Below are 25,649 nucleotides of genomic sequence, written 5' to 3'. Positions count from 1 at the left end.
CAACCGGGTTGGCCTCCCGGCCAGGCGGCTGCGCGGTTGGGTCAGAGAGGCCCTCGCAGACCCGCCTTTCATCTTGTCCGCTCCGTCCCCAGGCTGCCCTCAGAGCCGCCTGATTGCAGTTCGGGCCTCGTCGCGTGGGCCCAGGCGGAGCTCCAGGAGCAGAGCCTTGCGAAGGTTGCAAGGCGCGGGTACCGCTAGTCCCGGCCATGTCTGGCTCTCACGCTCCAGAGGGAGACTGTTGCTCACGGCAGTGCCGCGCGCAGGTAGGGGCGGGGCCGCGGGTGCCCTCTATTCCCAGGAGGCGAGCCGGCGGCGGAAGCGAGGCGCCGGCCGGGTGGCGCTTTGCGCCAGACTGGACGCGACCACCGTGCGCCGCCTCTTGCCCCGCGTGTGGACCTGAGGCCCCGGCCTACGCGGCGAGCTGTGCTTCCAGTGCTGGGGTTTTTCGGCGGCGAGGGCTGGGCACCAAACGTTGAAAAGGGAAAAATAACTGAGGGGGAGCATTGGGCGTCTTTAATGTGTGTTTCAGAACCATTTAACATAAAGACAGGCCTTCGGGGAAACGCGAAGCTCTGGAGTGGAATTGGAGTTTAGGACTGTGTTCTGCTGCTGTTTTCCTGCGCCCTGGCGACCATCCATCCCTTCGTTTGCCGCTCAGTAGGCAGTGGGAACACATCCGCGGAGGCATCTCTTCTGACTGTAGCCAGCAGTTTTACTCTGTGCAGTTGTTCTGTGACTACCTCGGTTTAGATTGATTATGGAATGATCTTTAAAAGGATTTTTCCTTAAGCAGAAAAGGAAAATCCACCCTTGGGCTGCGCATACCGTTTCATTCTGGAACACCCACGTGCTCAGAGTGATGATTAAGGGCTTGGCCTTGGGTATGGAGGAGAACTAGAAGAATAAACAGTTACAACGTGAGAAGCCTTCCTTAATTAAGAGGCAGAGAGGGAAAGCCCCCCCGAAACTCACTTCTTTATTTCTCCTGTTATTATCTCTTGGGGCTGAAGGTCCCAATTAAAAAGTAGTAATGTGGCAGGTTTTATTGGGAAATTCTTGGCAGCCACTATTATTGTGTGAATAAGTGACATAACAGATTAGCAAAGTCTCTTATTTGTTTTCCTCTTCCCACGTACTACAGTTTGTTTATTCCTCATTTCACTGCCATTTAAAAACTCGCCCACTGTCTGCCTCTGCAAGGGTTAGGTCAGTACCTGCTGGAGTTACTGACTTTCAACACACCCTGAAAGGAGTTGAGAGAGGAGATCAGGAATGAGATACTCTAGGAAAAACTGGCAGAGCAGGCTGTCCAACAGTTGTTTTCAAGAGACTATTTTATGAGTCTTAATTTTTTGCATTTTTCTCCTATCTAGAAAAGCACTAAAAGAATTAACAGAGACGTCTGTTCCTCGTGACTAGCATCAATCTTCTGGTGATTAACATCAACCTTTGGCCAAAATGTGGGCTTGATTCCATGTAACTCCCCTTCACTAAAATAATTTACCTACTAACCTCCCTTCTCACCACTTTGGATCAGTTCCTCAGTACTGAGAGCCTGTCTCCCTGCCTATAGTCCTCATTTTGCCCCCAATTAAACTTAACTTTGAGGTTGTGCCTTTTATTTTTTTCAGTCAACATGGCTTTTTAAAAAACTATCCCCTGGAGTATAAATTCCGTTAATGCAGTGACTTTGTTTTGTTCATGACTGAATTCCCAGAAGTGCTTCATGCATGGTAGGCAGGCAAGGAATACTTAAAACTGGTACCACTATCCACTTAGCAACTCAGCCAACTGAAAACTTAGAATTTCTTGAAGCCTGTGTTTTTTAGGTTTTCTTACCCAAAGCCTATCCTTTTTAACTTATTTATCTTTCAAATCCATCTCCACCATCACACTTTAAGATTTATTTTTGAAACTGTTTTGCACAGCTGTCTGGTCTGGTCTTTTGCTTCCTTGGTCCTCCTTCAGCCTTTTCTCTTTACTACCCCTATAGAAATGTTTCAAAAACAAGATGTGATCCAATCATCTTCTACTTAAAACGACTCAGCAGTTATCAACCATCTGTAACATAAAGTCCAAACTCCAGTGCGTGGCCTGAAAGATCCTTACAGTCTTTATCCTTACCTGCCTCCATCCCACAGAACCTAATTCTGGTTGCGGGTACTTAAGTTCTCTCTGACTGAAATGCCCTTTCTCCTCTTCACATACCTGCGTACTCCACCACATCCTTTATTAAAACTTAGCCCAGTATCCCTTCCTCTGTGGTCTTTCCCAACTCCTGCTCCCTCCCACCAGTAGCTTCTACTCCCATAATGCCCTGGACCATCTTGTTATATATTGTTTTGTGGTTTCACAATTTTTACTAGAGTTTGAGCCCCCAAGGTAAGGATTTCATCTTACTCATTTTTATTTCTTCAGGGTCTTCAGTAAAGGTTTGTTAAGTGAATGAGAAGGCTATTCAATAGGTACACAAAAAAGGTACAAAGGGCAATTGCCATGACACAGAGTTTGAGGAAGAATCACTTCTGCCTGAGAAGATGAGAGAAGGAATCATAGGGGAAGTGGGTGTGAAGGCTGATAAGCAAGAATTTGACAGCTAGAATTGGGATAATTGGAGATCCAGCATGAGCAATAAGAGTGCAAAGAGAAAAAGTTGTATTCTTGGCTGTCAAGATAATGTGTCTTAATCATCTGTTGCTGCATAGCAAGTATTCCAAAACTTAGGCATAACACATAATCATTGTCTCACACAGTTTCTGACAATTAGGAATGCAAGAGAATTTAGCTCAGGGTTCTGGCTTAAAGTTTCTCGTGAGATGGCAGTGAAGCTGTCAACTAGAGCTTCAGATATTCAAACCTTGACTGCAGCTGGGATGTGCTTCCAAGCTCACAAAGTTACTGGCAGCCCTCTGTTCCTCCCATTTTATTGGCCAAAGCCTCAGTTCTTCCCTGTATGGTCTTCTGCATAGGTAATACCCTATAACATGGCAGCTGGTGATCCAAAGGAGAGCACAGAAGACAGAAGCTGTAGTCTTTAGTAACCTGACATCGGAAGTGACATACTATCACTTCTCTGTCTTAACACAGACCAGCCCCATACAATTTGGGATGGAAATCTATACCAGGATGTGGAAACCAGGAAACTGGGGTCATCATTAAGGGCCATCCTGGAGGTTGATAACTACGTAGGTGGACTAGAACTGAGAGAGTCATGTAAAAAAATGAAAATATTTGAAAGTTAAATTGGAGCAAAAAAGCAGAAGGACTTAAATAACAGATCCAGGACATGGTATCTGAGCATTAAATGATTTGAGGAAAGTTTAAGTGATCAAAGTAGTGTATTATATTAGTACTAAAAATAGAGTGAAGGGTAAGCTGGCCGGAAATGGAGAAGTGGTAGCAAAGAAGGCAAATAAGAAAAGATAACGTTCATCCTCACCAAATTTAAGTCTGTGAGAGCTTTACACTCTACTATTATAAAGTAAGAAAAGCTAGGATGATGGGAAAGGGAATTCCACAAAATTAACTGCATTCAATTTAAAGGACTACCTTTTATTCTGACATTATACATCCTACTCTTTTTTTATGTTAAACGTACACTTTCTTTTTTGAAGAATGTGATAGTAGACGATTACATATTATGTCGTAACTTGGCAATCTTATGTCAGTCCCTAAAATTTAAAGAACAACAGCATCAAAAGCTACTGATGGTGAAATTCAGAAGTCTAGGAATCACTCATCCAGATTATTAATAGAAGGAACTCGATACCCAGAAAGAGTCACTGACTTGCCATAGGGCACTTGGCTAGTGGATATCAGAATTAAAGCCAGGCTCCTTGTGTCATCAAGTCCAAGCTTGCTCTGTTCCCCGCACAATAGGCCAATGGATCGAGAGACAAGGTGTTGAGGCAAGGAAGAAACTTTAATTGGGGAGCCAGCAGACTGAGAAGATGGCATGCTAGCACCTCAAAATAGCCGTCTTATTGGGGTCTGGATGCCAGGTTCTTTTATAGTTTAGAGAGAAAGAAGCAAGGAAGAACTAAAGTCGAAAGGCAGAATGGAGAGGGAGATGCAGTGGGGACGTAAAGTGAACGGGTCTTCAGTCTTGCAAAAATCTCCAAAGAAATGTCCAGCCTTCAGAAGGAGTGTGTTAATCTCTTCAATGAGATGCTTCAACAGTAAGTGAACCGATACCTTCCAGATGTTCAAGCTGGACTTGGAAAAGGCAGAGGAACGGGAAATCAAATTGCCAACATCTGTTGAATCAAAAGGCAAGAGAGTTCCAGAAAAACATCTATTTCTCCTTTATTGACTATGTCAAAGCATTTGACTGTGTGGATCACAACAAAGTGTGGAAAATTCTTCAAGAGATAGGAATAACAGACAGCCTTATCTGCCTCCTGAGAAATCTATGCAAGTCAAGAAGCAACAGTTAGAACCGGACATGGAACAGTGAACTGGCTTCAAATTGGGAAAGGAGTATGTCAAGGCTGTATATTGTCACCTTGCTTATTTAACTTATATTTAGAGTACATCATGCGAAATGCCAAGCTGGATAAAGCACAAGCTGGAATCAAGGTTGCCAGGAGAAATATCAATAACCTCAGATACGCATATGATAACCACCCTTATGGCAGGAAGCGAAGGGGAACTAAAAAGCCTCTTAATGAAAGTAAAAGAGGAAAGTGACAAAGTTGACTTAAAACTCAACATTCAAAAAACAAAGATCATGACATCCAGTTCCATCACTTCATGGCAAATAGATGGGGAAACAGTGGAAACAGTGAGAGCCTTTATTTTCTTTGGCTCCAAAATCACTGCAGATGGTGATTGCAGCCGTGAAATTAAAAGACGCTTGCTCCTTGGAAGAAAAGCTATGACCAACCTAGACAGAGGCATATTAAAAAGCAGAGAAATTACTTTGCCAACAAAGATCTGTCTAATCAAAGCTATGGTTTTTTCACTAGTCATGTGTGGATGTGAGTGTTGGACCATAAAGAAGGCTGAGCGTCGAAGAATTGATGCTTTTGAACTGTGGTGTTGGAGAAGACTCTTGAGAGTCTCTTGGACTGCAAGGAGATCCAAGCAGTCCATCCTAAAAGGAAACCAGTCCTGATTATTCATTGGAAGGACTGATGCTAAAGCTGAAACTCCAATACTTTGGCCACCTGATGTGAAGAACTGACTGATTTGAAAATACCTTGATGCTGGGAAAGATTGAGGGCAGGAGGAGAAGGGGACTATAGAGGATGAGATGGTTGGATGGCATCACCGACTCAATGGACATGAGTTTGAGTAAGCTCCAGGAGTTGGTGATGAACAGCGAAGCCTGGCGTGCTGCAGTCCATGGGGTCTCAGAGTCGGGACATGACTGAGCAACTGAACTGAACTGATAGAGATTCAATTTATTGCTGTAGTGGATATTGTCCAGTTTCTCTTTATTATTTATTTGTAAATCCAGGATCCTGATTATTTTCATGTGTATGTGTTTTGAGTTCTCTTTGGTAAACAAAGTTGTATGATCTTTTTGATTCCCTCATTAGTTGATGGGCTAAAAAGCCTTTCACAGGTGTTCATTTTATGATTGTAAGAGAGTCCCCGCCAGGAAAACCTCTGAGAAACACATACCTCTATTATGCTTAAATTGAAAGAAAGGGTGGAGGAGATTAGAGCCATGGCTGGCTGTGAGCAGGTATCTCAGTGACATTTGAGGCTGATTTCCTTAAAATAACTGTCGTGGTCTGGGCTTGGGTTGGAAAAGAATTTCCAGACATGAGACAGCATGAGAGGGAAATAAAGTTTATTAGAGTGGGAGATGCTGTTTAGAACAGCCGGCCAGCTCAAGGGAGAACTGACGTTGAACAGGGTCCTTAGTCCACTTTTATACCCAGGTTACAAGGAGTGGGATAGGGGTCTTGTGGGTCATTTGCTGATTGGATGAAGCACATATACTGGGTGGGGAGAAAAGCACATATACCTTCTTCCTATGGGGTCAGAGGGGAGACAGGTTATACTGCTCAGGAGGACCTGAAATCCATTAATAGTTAAAACACAGGAGAGGGAAGTATGATGAGGGTCTGGTTTTTCTGTTCCTGCATTCCAAGACCCTCCATGATTTTATCTGCTCTTTCATTCTTGGGTCACAACAATAACTCGATTGAAAATTTGGGGAAATGAAATATTGATTCAAAAACTGTTTAGGCCTTAGTTTTTAATATATACCAAATAACCCAGATGGATGGGGTGGGGAGGGAGGTGAGAGGGGAGTTTAGGGTGGGGAGGGGGGGACACATGTACACCCATGGCTGATTCATGTCAATGTGTGGCAAAAACCACCACAATATTGTAAAACAATTAACCTTGAATTAAATTAAAACATGTATCAATTCAGTTCAGTTCAGTCGCTCAGATGTGTCCGACTCCTTGCAAGCCCATGAACCGCAGCAAACCAGGCCTCCATGTCCATCACCAACTCCCAGAGTCCACCCAAACCCATGTCCATGGAGTCGGTGATGCCATCCAGCCATCTCATCTGCTGTCGTCCCCTTCTCCTCCTGCCCTCAAGCTTTCCCAGCATCAGGGTCTTTTCAGATGAGTCAGCTCTTCACATCACGTGGCCAAAGTATTGGAGTTTCAGCTTCAACATCAGTCCCTCCAATGAACATCCAGGACTAATCTCCTTTAGGATGGACTGGCTGGATCTCCTTGCAGTCCAAGGGACTCTCAAGAGTCTTTTCCAACACCACAGTTCAAAAGCATCAATTCTTCAGTGCTCAGCTTTCATTATAGTCCAACTCTCACATCCATACATGACTACTGGAAAACCATAGCCTTGACTAGATGGACCTTTGTGGTCAAAGTAATGTCTCTGCTTTTTAATATACTGTCTAGGTTGGTCATAACTTTCCTTCCAAGGAGCAAGTGTCTTTTAATGTCATGGCTATAATTACCATCTGCAGTGATTTTGGAGCCCAGAAAAATGAAGTCAGCCACTGTTTCCATTGTTTCCCCATCTATTTGCCATGAAGTGAAGAACATGTACATATATATACAGAATACTGTTAAATGTTCCCCCCAATTGTATGGAACCTGTACTGTAAGAAGTTGATTGCATGCTAACTTTAAATATATCTTTCAAAATCCTTATTCTAAGTGAAAAATCAGACTTAACAATAACAAACAATACTATTGGATCATTGAAAAAGCAAGAGAGTTCCAGAAAAACATCTATTTCTGCTTTATTGACTATGCCAAAGCCTTTGACTGCGTGGATCACAATTAACTGTGGAAAATTCTGAAAGAGATTGGAATACCAGAACACCTGACCTGTCTCTTTGAGAAACCTGTATGCAGGTTAGGAAGCAACAGTTAGAACTGGACACAGAACAACAGACTGGTTCCAATTAGGAAAAGGAGTACGTCAAGGCTGTATATTGTCACCTGCTTGTTTAACTTATATGCAGAGTGTACATCATGAGAAATGCTGGGCTGGAGGAAGCACAAGCTGGAATCAAGATTGCCAAGAAAAATATCATTAACCTCAAATATGCAGATAATACCACCCTTAGGGCAGAAAGTGAAGAAGAACTAAAGAGCCTCTTGATGAAAGTGTAAGAGGAGAATGAAAAAGTTGGCTTAAAGCTCAACATTCAGAAAACTAAGATCATGGCATCCAGTCCCATCACTTCATGGCAAATAGATGGGGAAACAGTGGCTGACTTTATTTTTTGGGGCTCCAAAATCACTTCAAATGGTAACTGCAGCCATGAAATTAAAAGATGTTTACTCCATGGAAGGAAAGTTATGACCAACCTAGACAGTATATTAAAAAGCAGAGACATTACTTTGCCAACAAAGGTCCATCTAGTCAAGGCTATGGTTTTTCCAGTGGTCATGTATGGATGTGAGAGTTGGACTATGAAGAAAGCTGAGCGCCAAAGAATTGATGCTTTTGAACTGTGGTGTTGGAAAAGACTCTTGAGTCCCTTGGACTGCAAGGAGATCCAACCAGTCCATCCTAAAGGAGGTCAGTCCTGGGTGTTCATTGGAAGGAGTGATGTTGAAGCTGAAACTCCAATACTTTGGCCACGAGGTGCGAAGAGCTGACTCATTTGAAAAGACCCTGATGCTGGGAAAGATTGAGGGCAGGAGGGGAAGGGGACGACAGAAGATGAGATGGCTGGATGACATCACCAACTCGATGGACATGGGTTTGGGTGGACTCTGGGAGTTGGTGATGGACAGGGAGGCCTGGTGTGCTGCAGTTCATGGGGTCACAGAAAGTCGGATGACTGAGCGACTGAACTGAACTGAACTGAATACTGTTGACATTCAGGGGAAAGCTAAATACTAACTAAATGTTTCTTATCGATTCTTACAAAGTAGGTATTCTGATTTTTACTTTTCTTACCATTCTGGGCAACTTAAATGACTGCATTTTTAGTAAATATACCTCTCTTGGTTCCTGCTGCGAAGTGATTATTTTTTTTGAAATTGTAATTTTGTGGGTTTGAATGAAACTTTACTAACAACAGCTGCCTTATCATTGTTACTCCTGTAACAGGAAGCTGGCTAATGATTCTAATATGTCAGTATTGGAAAGACAAAAGAGAAACAGGAGGCCCTTAATAACAGGCTATTACCTATAATGTTTGCAACTTGCTGTCCAAATTGATGGTTTTAAGGATTGAAAGCTGCAGGAGACTTCTCATTGACTGCATTTTAGTATGTAATTAAAATATCATTTATATTCCTAAAAAAAGGAAATAGCAAGTTATACAAGGCATCAGCAATTTTGACTAGATTTAAAAAGGAAGAAATTAGAAAAACCAACATAGCTTTATTATTCACTTTAATTCAGAAATTTTTCATTTATTAAAGTGGAGAGGAAATTAACATTGAGATACACATTGTGCTGCCTGCCTTATATCCATTATCAGTTCAGTTCAGTCACTCAGTCGTGTCCGACTCTTTGCGACCTCATGGGTTGCAGCACGCCAGGCTTCCCTGTCCATCACCAGCTCCCGGAGCTTACTCAAACTCATGTCCATTGAGTCGATGATGACATCCATCTCATCCTCTGTCACCCCCTTCTCATCACGCCTTCAATCTTTCCCAGCATCAGGGTCTTTGCCAGTGAGTCAGTTTTTCACATCAGGTGGCCAAAGTATTGGAGTTTCAGCTTCAGCATCAGTCCTTCCAATGAACACCCAGGACTGATCTCCTTTAGGATGGACTGCTTGGGTCTCCTTGCAGTCCAAGCGACTCTCGAGAGCCTTCTCCAACGCCACAGTTCAAAAGCATTCTTCGGTGCTCAGCTTACTTTATAGTCCAACACTCACATCCATACATGACTACTGGAAAAACCATAGCTTTGATAGCTTATGGTGAACGATGTTGGATTTGTGATCTCCAAAGAAGATTTAGCTTCGGGACCAGGGATCAGGCTTGATCACTCAAGAGCTTTTGTGCAGCAGAGTTTTATTTAAGTATAAAAAGGGACAGAGAAAGCTTCTGACACAGACATCAGAAGGGGGACGGAGAGTGCCCCCCTCACTAGTGTTAGCAAGGGAGTTATATACTTTAATGAGTCATTACAATAAATCAAAAGAATGTCTCAAGGTTGTAAAGATCTTACTAGACCCACTCCCATAATTTACATTTTAAAATAACAGGACTAGCCAGGAAGTTTTCAGGAAGGAGAAACTGTCCTCAAGCAGGATACATTGTGGTTATATAATCCCTAGTACAGGAAAAAAGAAAAACAACAACCAAAGTTTGTCCTTTCCTCCTCCTTGAGAATTCCAGACCCCTCTCTCCTCAGGGACCCTTGGACTTCATATCAATCTGCCTAGAAATTGACTCTCAGTTTTGACCAGATGGACCTTTGTTGGCAAAGTATTGTCTCTGCTTTTTAATATGCTGTCTAGGTTTGTCAGTTTTTCTTCCAAGGAACAAGCGTCTGTTGATTTCATGGCTGCAGTCACCATCTGCAGTGATTGTGGAGCCCAAGAAGATAAAGTCTGTCACTGTTTCCATTGTTTCCCCATCTATTTGCCATGAAGTGATGGGACCGGATGCCATGATCTGAGTTCTCTGAATGTTGTTTTAAGCCAACTTTATCACTCTTCTCTCTCACTTTCATCAAGAGGCTTTTAATTCCTCCTGGCTTTCTGCCATAAGGGTGGTGCATATCTAAGGTTATTGATAATTCTCCCAGTAATCTTGATTCCAGCTTGTGCTTCACCCAGCCCGACATTTTGCATGATGTACTCTGCATATAAGTTAAATAAGCAGGGTGACAATATACAGCCTTGACGTATTCCTTTCCCGATTCGGAACCAGTCTGTTGTTCCATGTCCAGTTCTAACTGTTGCTTCTTAACCTGCATACAGATTTCTGAAGAGGCAGGTCAGGTGGTCTGGTATTCCCGTCTCTTTAAGAATTTCCCATAGTTTGTTGTGATCTGTGCAATCAAAGGCTTTGGCATAGTCAATAAAGCAGAAGTAGATGTTTTTCTGGAAGTCTCTTGCTTTTTCGATGATCCAACAGATGTTGGCAATTTGATCACTGGTTCCTCTGCCTTTTCTAAATCCAGCTTGAACATCTGGAAGTTCACGGTTCACATACTGTTGAAACCTGGTTGGGAGAATTTTGAGCATTACTTTGCTAGCATGTGAGATGAGTGCAGTTGTGGTTTGAACATTCTTTGGCATTGTCTTTCTTTGGGATTGGATATATCCATTATATGTCATTTTAATCCTCAACATGTTCTCATTTAATGGATGAGTAAACTGAGGCCTGGGCTTCCCTGCTGGCTCAGTGGTAAAGAATCCATCTGCCAATGCAGGAGACACTGTTTCGATCTCTGGGTAGGGACGATCCCCTGGAGAAGGAAATGGCAACCTACTCCAGTATTCTTGCTTGGAGAATCCCATGGACAGAGCAGCCTAGTAGGCTACAGTGCAGGGGGGGTCACAAAAGAGCCAGACACTACTGAGCAACTAAACAACAACAGCAACAAAACCGAGGCCCGAGGTCATGTAAGCGATCAACCCCGAAGCCTGTGCTGAATCAGAACTTTAAAAAATGTCAACTTTCCCATATCCTTAATTTTATATTCTTAAGTCTGCTCCATCAAATTATCATTAGCAATACTTATCTAAAATATGTATGTATAATATTAACAGCGAATATGGGAAAATACCATAATTTCGGATACTCATATAAGAAGCTGAAAATGTTGTCGGTTCAATAATAACCCCTCTTTGGACTCAGATAGTGCTCACTTTGGCAGCACATATACTAAAATTGGACTCAGATATTTTTTCCCCTTTACCCAGTGCTGAGATGTCTATTGGCAGGTTTTCTGACTGTGATTTGTTGCACAGTGCATCTATTTCTTGTTCACTTTAATCTGGAGAGTATAGTCCCTTGGGGTCCCATGTGTATGTAGGAATTTTCTATTGGATGCCCCGCTTGGAGCACACCTTAGGTTTTATCTTGTGCATCTAGTGACTTTTGTAGCTATCAAAATTGAAGCACTAGGTCACCAGAGTTTTGCAGATGCCTTCAAGGAAGTTTAAGAGCCTACTTCCCTCCCAGGTAAACTCACTCTTTTCTTTAATGGCCCTTGTGAAACTTTATTTTCCAGCCAGCTAAGCAGCATATTTTGAAATACTATTCAAAATAATTTATTCAGCTGTTTTAGTTGTTTTCAAGGTAAGGGTTGTAAATCATTACTGCCAAAATGGAATTCATGGTATTTCTTTATTATTGTTTTTGTTTTCATTCATTTTAGCTTTACCAAAGAGGAGGAAATGCTTTATTTTCTTTTTCTAAACAAATAATCACCAGACATATATAAAAGTGGGGCTTTTATTTCAGTTAGATTTATGGTACTGATTATTTCACCATCTATATAAATGTGGAATCATCATGTTGTACATCTGAAACATAATGTTATATGTCAATTACATCTCATATATTACTTATATAACATCTTAAACAGTAAGATGTTATCCCAACATATACCTTCATAGAATGGGGCCTAGGAACTATTAATTATGATTGCTTCTGAGTGCTTTTTATGTCATTTTCTTGACTTATATTCCGTAATGAGTATACATTGATTTTGTAATAATAGAAAACAGTATAATTACTATGGGAAAAGGACTTTTTTTTAGAAAAATAAATAAAATTGAACCAACACAGAGAAGATGAACAAATAACTATCATAGTATATATCATGTACATCATGCCTTAATGAGGTGTTTTGAATAAGATGTTTTGTTTAAAGAAATCTTCTGGGTAGACTGAAGTGTACCTCTTTCAGCACTAGATTCTATTTTATTTCAACCATTCCAGTAAGACCCTTTGTAATATAATCTGGCATTTCCCCACCTCATTGTTATAACTTGTTCCTTAGTACTGGACTGTGTGGCCCTTAACTGAATGATTCTAGGTTGCCAAACAATATGGTAGATCCACTTTCCAAACATTAAAAACAAAGTATATTTTGTAATAGTTTTCTCTCTCATGGTACCCTCTTTATGGTAGATTTTCTTAAACTTCCTTAAATTGGTTTTTTACTAGAGATATCTACTATATAGTAAGTATATACTATATAGTATATATTATAGTAAGTATGTAATTATATGTTATATATGTTATAGTAAGATATCAAGTAACTTATTGTAATAGTTACTTAATAAAATAATGTCTATTTAGAAATCATTATCTTCTTTTCAAGGACAAGGAACATCCAAGATACCTGATCCCAGAGCTTTGCAAGCAGTTCTACCATTTGGGCTGGGTCACTGGGACCGGAGGAGGAATTAGCTTGAAGCATGGGTAAGTTCCCGGCTGATTCTCCATATAAGCAGACCACCAAGAGCCTAACGTGTATTATGTCAAAGAACAGCTGATGATCAGTTTCTTATGGTGCTCAAGGTATTTAGTTTCTAAATAGAGAAATAGGTATTTGCATTACCAAATGGAGTAAGTGTGCTCTAGATGTTGCATATATAGTAAATACCTGTGGACTTAAGAGTCACAATTTGTAATCCAGATAATTTGGTCCTCAGTCTTTGGAGTACCAAAGTTAACGAACATGCTGCTGGATGTGTTCATGTCTGGAACTATAAAGGATCCCCTCTGGGTAGACAGGATTTGTTTCAAAGGTTCAGAAACGAATTTCAGAGTCACTTAGATACCGATTGTTAACCATCCAAAAATCCTAAAAGTTACATTTTGAGTAAAAAAAAAGGCAATATGCCTTTCTAACTACATGTATCGTTATTAATGGACTTAATACCTGCAGGTCCATGTTGCTCACAGGACAAAACAAAAGGTATTTAACTTGAAGTAGAAGGAATAAATAGTATTTAATTGTTCATTAGATTTATTCAGTGTCATTCCTTTAAGAGGATGAAAAAATAAGTAACCTACTTACAATGAAAGCAAAGGTTGTAGAATCTCATTCCCTTAAGTGTTTCTGGAACAGGATTAATATTTTTCCTCTTGAAATGTTTTAGGAATACTAATTGTCTGGAGGCTGAATATTAAATTGAGTAATTTGATTTATTTCTTTATCCTAATTCACTTTCTTTAACAAAATTGGACTATTACAATATTTATGTGATATTGAATATATAGAGTAACACCTCCAAGGAGGCTGCATTGTTTAGAAAAGAATGGAATGTAAAATGTAATCAGTAAAGATTTTTTTTTTTTTTTGGCCTCGCAACATGCACTATCTTAGTTCCCCAGCTAGGAATTGAGCTCTCGCCCCTTGCATTGGAAGCATGGCTTCTTAATCACTGAACCACCAGGGGAGTTTCCATAATCAGAACATTTTGGACAAAAGGGACTTTGTGGCATACCACAGATGATGCCACTGAAACTTCATGTGCTTCAAATTACCAAGAAACTCAAGAAATATAATTAAAACTGTAGGAAACGGCAGGAGAAGCCTTACTCAACAGCTGTCAGAGTTCCTATGTAGGGAGGCTCTTGGTCTGCAAAGGTCCTGTTGCACGTAGTACGTGGTACCTTCATTACATGGGTCCGCTTGCGATCAGCCTAGTGCTCATGTGTCAATCAGTATTTCACAGGTTTTCAGAGTATTTTGCCAAAACTTTCAGGTTGACCTGTTCACAACAAAGTCCTATAACAACACTTGTTGTTACTATAGTTGTTTCATTTTTTCATTTAGGAGTTGAGTACTAGTAATTTTGTTTTTGAGCTGTATTATTTATAATAAATCATATTCTAAACCTTGCTGTTAGTAACCTGCTTTTTAATTGCATTGACAGAAACGCTAGTTTGTACGTGTATAAATAAGGGTTTCCCAGATGGCACAGTGGTGAAGAATCCACTTGCCAATGCATGAGACTCAGGTTCGATCCCTGGGTCAAGAGGATCCCCTGGAGTAGGAAATGGCAACCCACTCCAGTATTTCTTGCCTGAAAATTCCATAGACAGAAGAGCCTAGCAGACTGCAGTCCCCAAATTCTATGGACAGAGGAGCCTGGCAGGCTACAGTCCATGGGCCCACAAAGAGTTGGACGTGACTGAGCGTGCACACACATACACAGGCAGTGCAGTGGTAAAAAAAAAATCCACCTGCCAATTCAGGAGACACAGTAGATACGGGTTAGATCCCTGGGTCAGGAAGATCCCCACTAATAGGAAATGGCAACCCATTCCAGTATTCTTGCCTGGAAAATTCCATGGACAGAGGAGCCTGGTGGGCTACAGTCCATGGGGTCACAAAGAGTCAGACACGACTAAACACATACACACACACACACGTACATATGTAAGAAACAAAGATTTCTACCAAACTGAATTAAAATAACTTTTTCCAATTGACTCTTAAAAAAAAAATAGCAAAATTGAAAACAGAATGTAGCAAGGGGCCATTGCAGATCTCAAGAGGAAATTTTTTGTATCATAAAGATATAAAAGACTATGTATTTAAAATGTAGAGCCAGTCACTAAAATTGTGTGTGGTTATGCTAAAGCACTGAGGGGTCGCATTTTAAAATGAGTTGACTTTGTAGCATTATAGTCAATTTGTAGGGAAGTTGCATTGTATTTGTAAAATGCTTGTTATTAGATTCCTAATTGGTGAGGAGTGCCGCCTGGAGGTCACAGGTGAAAACAGCCACGATGGTATGTCACGGCATTTAGGATCTTACTAAATTTGTGCTTTATAGAGTAAAATGGGTAATTTGTAGTAAAATGTTGAATTTTATCCCTAATATTTAAATGACTTTGTAGACCCATATCAATAATTTTATCAATGATATTAATATTCTCTCATTAGTGAAAGTTTTTTTCTGATGCTTCAGAGCAGATATATTTGGAATGGAACACAAACCCAATAGATGATGTTTCCATAGTAAGTGTGGCAATAAGCCGTTCGGAGAAAATGAAATTAATTACATTTCCAAGGTTTGGCTGCTATCAGTCCAGTTTATATGCTCCTAATGTGTGGTGCCACACGAGAAAAGACAGCTTAAGACACAAATGAGTGTTAAATCAGAAGAAATGGAGGACCAAGAAGATAACAGTAGTCAAGGCTATTCCAGGATACTTAGCAGCCATTGTGTTTAGGTTGGGCTCCTGCCTTTCACATTTCACATTTCCTGTTTTCACAACATAATGTTTTTATGTGTCAGAAACATTAATCCTGTTGTAAGCTACTAGAATTAGAATTAATAAACCCATATTGTAGGTAAGGTAATTGAAGCATAATAAGATTTAAAGGATTTTTTTAAGTAAATAAGAGTAGAAGCAGTACATGTACATGTATTATGAACTCTTGCGTTTTGTCCCCCTGCTCACCACATAGTGAAAGAGCAGGGAGTGTGGAGAAAATAAATTCCCAAACGTGATACCTTGAAACTCAACATGCTTTCCGTTTGTGGCTTACAGTCCCAAGAAATACTTTACTTTTAGTCTTTAGCATGTGTCCTTCCCAAAATAAAAGCTCTATCATCTTTGTATTTTTATCCGGATATCTCCTTCCTTGTAGGTGTAAATATATTTTTTTCTAAAATCTATTCAGCTAATCTTTTAATCAAAGTTGACCGAACTCTAAACTGATGTCTCTTTTACAAAGGTAGTAATAAAAACAGATTTAGCATACCAGGGAATTCCCTGGTGGTCCAGTGGTTAGGATTCCATGCTTTCACTACTGAGGGCTTATTGACAGCAGACTGTTGTGAACTTTATCTGGGTCTTTTCCCGGGGCTGCATAAATACTTTCCTGCACGAGAAGACCTACAAGTCCACTTACCAGCAGGGGTGATTGGGCTATGTACCAATCATGTTCTTCATGTTACATGAGGACAGAAGATTTGGATCTCTGGTATTTATAAGGGGTCCTTTTTAACAATATGATCCCTATGCATTGCCATTGGTTCTAGAGGAATGCCACTCTATGATTTTCTTAGGCAACAAAATTATAAAGCAGTAACTACTTTGTGAAAATGAATGCTTGAACAAAGCTTACTGTGTTTTGGATTTCACTCTCTTTATCAGACATTTTGGGCTTCCCTGGTGACTCAGATGGTAAAGAGTTAGCCTGCAATGCTGAAGACCTGGGTTTGATCCGTGGGTCGAGAAGATTCCCCTGGAGAAGGGAATGGCTACCCACTCCAGTATTCTTGTCTGGAAAATTACATGGACAGAGGAGCCTGGTGGACTACAATTTCATGGTATCACAAAGAGTCGGACACGACTGAACGACTAACACTTTCACTTTCTTATCCAGCATTTATTTTCTAGACCTTAATTTATGAGTAGACCTTAAAGGAACTTCCATACATTTTGTCAGTTCCAAGTCTATAGGTTTATTTGTAACCCCAACTTCAGCAGCTTGATGCAGTATAGCCAGTCATCCTCATTTTCTATGGGAAACAGTTGATATTTTTTTAACTCTTTATTTTGTATTGGAGTATAGCCAATTAACAGTGTTGAAATAGTTTCAGGTGGACAGCAGATAGACTCATCCATACATACACATGTATCCAGTCTCCTTCAAAGTCCCCTCCCATCCAGGCTGCCACATAGCACTGAGCAGAGTTCCATGTGCTATACAGTAGGTTCTTGTTGGTTATCCATTTAAAATACAGTAGTATGTACATGTCCAAACTCCCTAATTGTCCCTTCCCCCACCCTTCCCCCCGGCAACTGTAAGTTCGTTCTCTAAGTCTGTGAGTCTCTTGTGTGTGTTCCTGCCAAGTTGCTTCAGTCCTGTCTGATCCTTTGCAACCCTGTGGGCTGTAGCCCGCCAGGCTCCTCTATCCATGGGATTCTCTAGGTAAGAATACTGGAGTGGGTTGCCATGCCTTCCTCCAGGGGAATCTTCCCTACCCAGGGATTGAACCCGTGGCTCATACATCTCCTGCATTGGCAGGTGGGTTCTTTACCACTAGCGCCACCTGGGAAGCCCTAGGAGTCTCCTTCAGAAACAGTTAACACTGATTTAGTGTCCCTAGTCCATGCCTCAGTGGCAGAAGCTGGAGCATGCAGGTGCTGATATTTCCTTCGTTTGCATTATTAACACCCTCTAGCAGCAACTGAAACTGATACATGAGCCAGAGGATCTTTGTTGAGGGTGGAGAGAATTCAGAGAAGATTTTGAAATTAATTTCCAAATCAAATTTGAAAGCAAGTTGTGGTAATGCACCCTCCCTTAGCACAAGTGCTGTATAACAGAGATCTCCAGATGTAAGCACGCCCTTTACATTTTTAACTTTCTGCAATTGTTTTAGCATTGTTACCATGTATTTTCACAAGATGGAAGTGTTTTTCAACTAGGAAGCATAGTGTTCCACCCAAAACAGTAGCCCAGGGTTAAAGCTGTAATTTAACCAGCCATCCAGCAGAGGTCTCTGAACTTCATGTTTTGTAGTAAGAGCATTTCAGACAACAAAATTAAACCTGATTCCTTGCAAGACTTTGAGTGAGCATATTTTCCTCTGATTGGATTTTAGAAATACTGTGTTCCATGTCTAGCAAGATCAGCTCTGCTTATTGATGTTTAAAGATGCTAAAGACTTGTGTTTTCAGATTTGTATTTATCCTAACTAGATGAAAGCCTGGTTACCATTAATTTTGCACCATAAAAAGAAATAAAGAACTTTACATGAAAATGTAGAAGACAGAAGCAACTATCAACATTTTACTGTGTCACCAGCATTATAAAGACATTAAAGTAGCTTGCTGTTCTTTCTGTACAGCCTATTCCATTAATTGAATAAAGCTGCTATTTGTATGACTTGATTTATAAAGATGATTAACGATTGGACTGCAAGGATACACTTTTCTTTTTGCAAAAGTAAAACAATAGAGTTAAATAAATACCAATTTCTATATTTTGTACCACCAGCAATGAAATCTACATTGCTCCTTCAGGAGTGCAAAAGGAACGGATTCAGGTATGGTAAAGGGATCCTTCTTAAAACTAAATGTCTGCTCTTCTCTACCTGATTATTGTTTTGTGAAATGGAATTAATATTAAAAGAAATATTAGTTTTGAAGGGAAATTATATTGTGATAATTTAAATAACTAATCAACAAACATTTGTTCAGTAACTACTAAATTTTTTGAGGTGGTAATGATCCTGCATGTCACCAGGTGTTCTAAATTTTCTTTCAGACTCTAGAGGGCAAAAGTGAATAGTGTAGTCTTAAATCATAATAAAAAATGATTGTAACTGCAGCATTGTAACACCATCTTTATCAGGCTAATAGGTTAGTCAGATTGGACCAAATGGACCAAATTGACTCGTATTTAATAATGGCAAAGCTCTTCCAAAGTTATAAAACTTTGTTTCAAAATTTTGAGAGGACCCCTTCTATATTAACGCTCGAGTAATGCCCAGAATAGAGTTAAAACAAGTACAAATACTTAATTTTCTCTAAGGCATAATGCTTCATTAATAAATAATTTATATTGTAGTTTATAATAAACCCTGGCAAATGAAAGTTACAAGTCAGAAATATGCATGTATTACTAGGGAAAACCTGTGGATCTACATAATTCCTTAGAACTTAAAAAATAATGTGCCTCATCGAGATTAGCATTTCTGAGTACCAGGTAAGATTCTCAAGGAATAAGAAAATTTTATTCTCTATTTTTCCTCTTATATTATGAAATATGAAAAAAATATATAATACCCATTCTAAAATAGTGATTATATAAGTCTCTCTGAAATATAGTTGTGAAATTACATGGCAAAACTGAGAAATTAAATCAATGAAATGATAACCTCATACTTGCATATTAAATTTTCCATATCAATTTTTTTCTTCAAATTCTAAAGGTGGATTTTTTTAACTCTTTTGAGATTATTTTGGCTAGTAGAAAACATTTTTTTATTTCTCAAAAAGGCTACATATTTTTGAGGGAGAATCTATACTTATATAAATATTTAAAATGAGTTACACATATATCAACACTGTATATGTACACTATTGACAAACAAGAAAGAAGATATTTCTCATTGATATTTTATGAAGTTTTTTCTTTTCACTTCTCTAAATAGCCTGAAGACATGTTTGTTTGTGACATCAATGAAAAGGACATAAGTGGACCTCCGCCATCTAAGAATCTTAAAAAAAGCCAGTGTACTCCTCTTTTCATGAATGCTTACACAATGAGAGGTTGGTAGAGAATGTACTCAACATACAGAATATTTGCAGAGTAGACTCCCCTAAATGGGCTTCCCTGGTTGGCTCAGTGATAAAGAATCCTCCTCTTATGCAGGAGATACATGGGTAGGGAAGATCCCCTGGAGAGGGAAATGGCAACCCACTCTAATATTCTTCCCTGGAAAATCCCATGGACTATAATCCTGGCAGGCTATAATCCATGGGACTGTAAAAGAGTCAGACATGTCTTAGTGACTAAACAATAGAACTGCCCCCTAAATAATGGCAATTATTGTTGCCATTCAAAATTCAAATTTCTTAAATACCTGCTATGTGCAAGAATTCTAAACGTGTTAATTGATTTAGTCCTCACATCAGCCTCTGTGGAAGGTCCATTAATACTTCGTTTTATACATGAGAGGACAGAGGCTCTGGGAAGATTTTCCCAAAATAAACAGCTAGTGAGTATTGGGACCAGAATTCCAATCTAGATGAGTATGACTCCACTAGATTGTCAAATTAACCAACTAACTATTATATATACAATCCAATTCCTACTCTTAGTTTAGAGTTATACCTCTGCGAACTTGTGGTAGAAATTAATCACACTACAAAGGAGGGAAAATCATGGTCTTTTCTTTACTTCAGTGGGAGTGGTTCTTTCTTTTTTGAAAAATTTACTATATGACAAAAGTATGACTCATTTTATTAGTAATTCCCAGAAATTGTGGTAGAAAACGAACCTAGAAAGGTTGAACCTAAAGGACAATATAAAAACAAGAAAGTATAACTGAAGTACTGACTTAGTCAGTACTAAATACTTAGTCAGTGCAATGAAGTCATAAAGACCATGCTTTAGTATAGCCCCTGGATGAAATCAGTATACAGTGAATAATCATGCTATGGTCTGTTCCCAGACATTACCAGCTACTGTTGACAGGAGGAAACTTCAGCAGCACATTCTGCCAGCCTGAAGAATCTTTACTAGCAAAAAAGTTATAAATAAACTTCCAGTTGCAAAAATAGACATTACTGAGTTTTATAGCATACAAATTCTTTTTTAGGTAAACCCATTGCATCTATATCTTAAAATCCCAATCATCCCTTATGTCACCAAGATGTGGCCTACACCACTTTAAAGCCTATCTTGATCAAGGGTCAGACTGACCTGGGTTCAAATCCAAGTTTTCAACTACTGTCTAAAGTTGGACAGTGTATTTAAATAACCATGGACAAGTTATTTAGCAATCTCTGAGCCTCAAAGCCTTGACCGTTAAATGGGAGAGATGGTTGTTGTGATGAAAGAAAGAGAAAACATCTTTAAAGGAGACATAGGAATCCCTAGTTGAGTGGTCATAGTATTATGATAATGATCTCCATTATTATAATACCTGTACTTCAGACCATCTAAAAAATGTTTTTGAGCATGTATAAAGTATTGCGCGCGTTGTCCACTTGCTGGATACAGTTTAATGTTTCTTCTTTTCGCTTTCTGACTCTTCTATTAGTATTTCCCTTTCCTACCTCCCTTCCTCCTCTCCTACCCACTGCCAACTTATTATTCCAGGCCAAAAAAAAAACAAATCCATAACCATATATAAATATGTGTGTGTGTATATATATATAAACTCTTTAAAAAGGGTAATTTACTTTTCACTGAGCATGTGACTATATTCTTCCCCCCACCCCCACCCCAGGAGCAGGTGCTGTGATCCATACCCACTCTAAAGCTGCTGTCATGGCCACCCTTGTCTTCCCAGGAAAGGAGTTTAAAATTACACATCAAGAGATGATCAAAGGAATAAAGAAATGTACCTCGGGAGGGTATTACAGGTATTTCCACCCCCCCCTTTTTTTTGCTTAAATAATTTGAACAGTATTTCTCCTCCTTGTGATAAACGGGATCCTGATGTTTGTATGTATTTAATGCGATGTTATGGATCTGTGTTAGTTAATACCCCACTTAATATTATACTTCCAGATCTATTCTTGGTGACACAAATCAGATGCCTCCCTTCCTTCTCCCCATTCCCAACCCAGCCTTGGTAAATAATTGCCAACATGAATAACGAAATGTTTGTTGGAGTAAAAAGAAAAGGCCTGGGCTGAGATTTCTGTAGAGATGGAAAGACTGTGTTCCTGTATTGAAACAACCCGAGAATAAGCGCTCCTCACCTTCAGTTTGTCTTCAGGAAGTTTCAGCTCTGACTCAAGTTTATGCTTCGTTTGGATTTCATGTAGTATTTCTGGAAAATTTTCATTTGAAAAAACTTTTATAATTATTTTAATTTAGATCTCTATATGCTTATAATTTTCAGTGTGGAAAGAGGCATAGATAATATAGAACAGAGGCCCTTTAGACAAAATTAGCTAAATCTACCAGCCCACAAAAATGTAGCCATTATTCATCAATCTAGAATATAGTGACATGAAGAAACATGTTCCTGGGACTCAGGGACAGGCTCAGCATTTCATCTAAATGTTTGGGCATTCTTGTTCCTGGACCTTCACCTTTCTTAATTTCCTAAAGGGGCTGAATCCACTTTTTCTTGTTGAGTGGAAAAGGGTGCCAGTTTCACCCAAGTGTTCTTATGGCAGTATGTTACTGTTACTGCACGTAATAGATAGTACGTGTTTAAACTAGTGTGCTGAGAAGTTCATTTGACTTGATTTTAGTTCATATTTATTGTGTGCCTAAAGCATTCCTCAGCACTGGGAAACACCTACTTACAGAAGTTAAATATTTAAATTATGAAAGTGTACATACTAAAGCATAGCCACATACTGCCTTTTCCACATCTGGGTCTTGAAGGAGAGGCATTTATGTGTTAGCAATTTCATCGGCATTTGATTGCTTCAGTGAAGAAATAAAAATAGGTCAGAAGAACATGTGAAACGGTGGGTAGAGGAGCAGAGCACAGCAGAGAGCCTTTGGAATTGGTGGAAAAAAGAATGACGCGAATGCAAAGATGCAATTTGTTATGCATCACAGTGTATATACTTTTTATATATTATGTTGACTGTTTTGGAACTTAAAGAGTACAAAGTTTTTTGAGATGTTTTTGCAATTCTGTTTGAGCCTGGCTGGGAAATCAGTAACGATCATTATCACAGCTCCTGGGCAGTGGTACTTCATCGGGTTTTGGGTAGAATCCTAAGTATCCGGTCAAAAGAAGGGGCAAAAGAAGCTGGATGAAGTAGGAAAAAGGAGAGAGTTTTTACATTTTCTACTCTACTTTAAAAAAATTTTAAGTGCATCTTAAAAATAATGATAACTTTCAAATGTCTAATTCTTATTGGGGAGGTAACCATGTTAAATATAACTGTCCTCCCTTTTGAAGGCGAATGCCTATGGAAGGGTGAAAAGAACGTTCTTTGGTTGGAGGACTACCCCCGGCTCTGCTCCTGTAAAAGGAGTAGATCGGACTGGATTAGCTTTCAGGTCGTCTTTTATTGTGGAATTATTTTGCACCTGGAGCTATTTCTGACTGTTGGGTGTATGGTAGAGGAAAATATAAGTTTGTGGTTTTCATGGCCAATACTAGGAAAGACTTGGGACTAGCAATTTTTCCTTCCACATTTAAGGATATTTTATAATTACCTCTGTTTTACTTAAGTGAAATAATGGGCAACCTCATTCTGTTAATGATAATGATTGGCCAAGTTCTTTATTACATGACTGCTATTTATTCTGTACCTTCCCTAAAGTAGTAATTTCTGATAGTTTATTGATAGAACTTATTTTGGTTAAATTTAGCCATTACAGAGGGAGGTGAAAAAGCAGATGATAGATTAACAAGGCAAGAGAAGTTCATGTTTAAAGGAAAATATGTCTGAGTTTTGATTGGTTGTAAATGACTTCAGAAATAGTTGTAACTTTACCAGTGACAAATTATTTGCTTAAGTATTATTACAGAAACAAAAAACGAAAAATGCATATTTTGATTTCATCACATGTACTTACTAAAAATAAGGTAAAAATAAGTTCTAACATCACAGATTTGAGAACATTCTAAAAATGTTATCATACCCTTAATGGTTCTCTCCAAAGGTTTTTGCTATCCCAGGAATATAACCACACATGTATTTATTTATTTGCCTATCCAAGACACTTTGGGGGTCCTGCAGAGGTAGAATAAAATAATTTCGTACTGTTGAGAAATTCCTGCTTTAAGTAGTTCAGTTGTTAATCCTTCCTATGTTCAAAACATTATGATTCTCTATGCTTCACGGAAATACTTGTATGATCTTGATAATTTCTTTGTTAGGTTTTGGTATCCTGTACAAATTTCTGCCACTTCTACTTAGGATTAGAACAATGCCTGCCAGATTCCGAAGGCGTCTTTTGATATAGTTGTTCATGCAGGATACACAGACTAACATGCAACATCTTGTTCATAATTTGGAGTGGCTTCTCTGATATAAAGAGAATGTCTAACTTATTATTTGAAAAAGTTATGAGTTTTAGATATGAATCAGTTCAGTTCTGTTCAGTTGCTCAGTCATGTCCGACTCTTTGCGACCCCATGAACCGCAGCACACCAGGCCTCCCTGTCCATCACCAGCTCCTGGAGTTTACCCAAACCCATGTCCATTGAATCGGTGATGCCATCCAACCATCACATCCTCTGTCGTCCCCTTCTCCTCCTGCCCTCAAGCTTTCCCAGCATCAGGGTCTTTTCCAATGAGTCAGCTCTTCGCATCAGGTGGCCAAAGTATTGGAGTTTCAGCTTCAACATCAGTCCTTCCAATAAACACCCAGGACTGATCTCCTTCAGGGTGGACTGGTTGGATCTCCTTGCAGTCCAAGGTTCTCTCCAAGAGTCTTCTCCAACACCACAGTTCAAAAGCATCAATTCTTTGGCGCTCAGCTTTCTTTATAGTCCAACTCTCATATCCATACATGTTTTAAAAAGGAGAACAAATGGCATGTTTTGTCTTACAGATATGATGATATGTTAGTAGTACCTATTATTGAGAATACACCTGAGGAGAAAGACCTCAAAGAGCGCATGGCTGAAGCAATGAATGATTACCCAGACTCCTGCGCAGTGCTAGTCAGACGGCATGGAGTCTACGTCTGGGGAGAGACGTGGGAGAAGGCTAAAACCATGTAAGTGTAAACCAGAGAACATCAGGGCCAGACACCACACTTTAAAGAAGTATGGTTTCTTTGGTGTCACTGGTCAAATTGGTTTAATCTGAATTTAAGCCAATTTGATAGTTTATCATTATTATTTCCAGATATTTTATTTGTATTATATATTATTTTGTTACGAAATAATTTTCAGATCAGCTGTTATTTGGCAGGGCACTGTGCTCTTTGATATAAAGAAGGAGCAACTGCTCTTGTTCTCTCAGTTGAGGGCTAGAATGGTTTGCTACATTTATTTATAAAAATGGCACATAATAAAAAATATTAAATTTAGGTAAGTAGTATATTTTAAACTCTCTTTTATTTCCTGAGAAGTATATAGTATGGTGGCATAGTACGGTATGATTCCTTTTTTTAATAATGTCAGAGACAAAATAAGAAACCCTTTGCATATAATTGAGGGGGGTTGCGGAAATTACCAGGGACAGGGTTCACTTGATGCAGAGGGAAAATACGATTATTAGAAGTAGAGAACTCTGACTAAACACTTTTAATGCTTTTTGCTTTTTATTTTTCTAAACAGGTGTGAGTGTTACGACTATTTGTTTGATGTTGCCGTATCAATGAAGCAAGTAGGGCTGGACCCTACACAGCTTCCCGCTGGAGAAAATGAACTTGTATAAGTCAAGTGGAAGTTTACTATATAAAGAGATAAAGTTTATCTTAATTATTACATAAATGACATGACTTTTTAAATGAATTGAAAATGTCTATGAAACTATTGATTTGTCACTAAACACTGCAGATTTTCTGACACTGGGTGATATTTCCTTACATTCTTATAATTTTAAATGACAATGCAATGGAATAAAATTTTTATAATGAA

General features: G+C 39.2%; 1 protein-coding gene across 1 annotated transcript; it reads left to right on the top strand.

The window, feature by feature from the left end:
• The first annotated feature begins 6 nt into the window (after nt 1-6).
• Nucleotides 7-25,649, top strand: APIP (APAF1 interacting protein). Its single transcript, XM_061151813.1, has 7 exons — nt 7-263; nt 12,752-12,852; nt 18,404-18,452; nt 19,563-19,680; nt 21,366-21,501; nt 24,614-24,781; nt 25,347-25,649. The coding sequence occupies exons 1-7, from the start codon at nt 207-209 to the stop codon at nt 25,444-25,446; spliced, it is 729 nt and encodes a 242-aa protein (XP_061007796.1). The 5' UTR covers nt 7-206; the 3' UTR covers nt 25,447-25,649.

The sequence above is a fragment of the Dama dama genome, chromosome 1, assembly GCF_033118175.1.
Source record: "Dama dama isolate Ldn47 chromosome 1, ASM3311817v1, whole genome shotgun sequence".
Classification (NCBI taxonomy): domain Eukaryota; kingdom Metazoa; phylum Chordata; class Mammalia; order Artiodactyla; family Cervidae; genus Dama; species Dama dama.
This window is presented reverse-complemented; position numbering and strand designations above follow the sequence as displayed.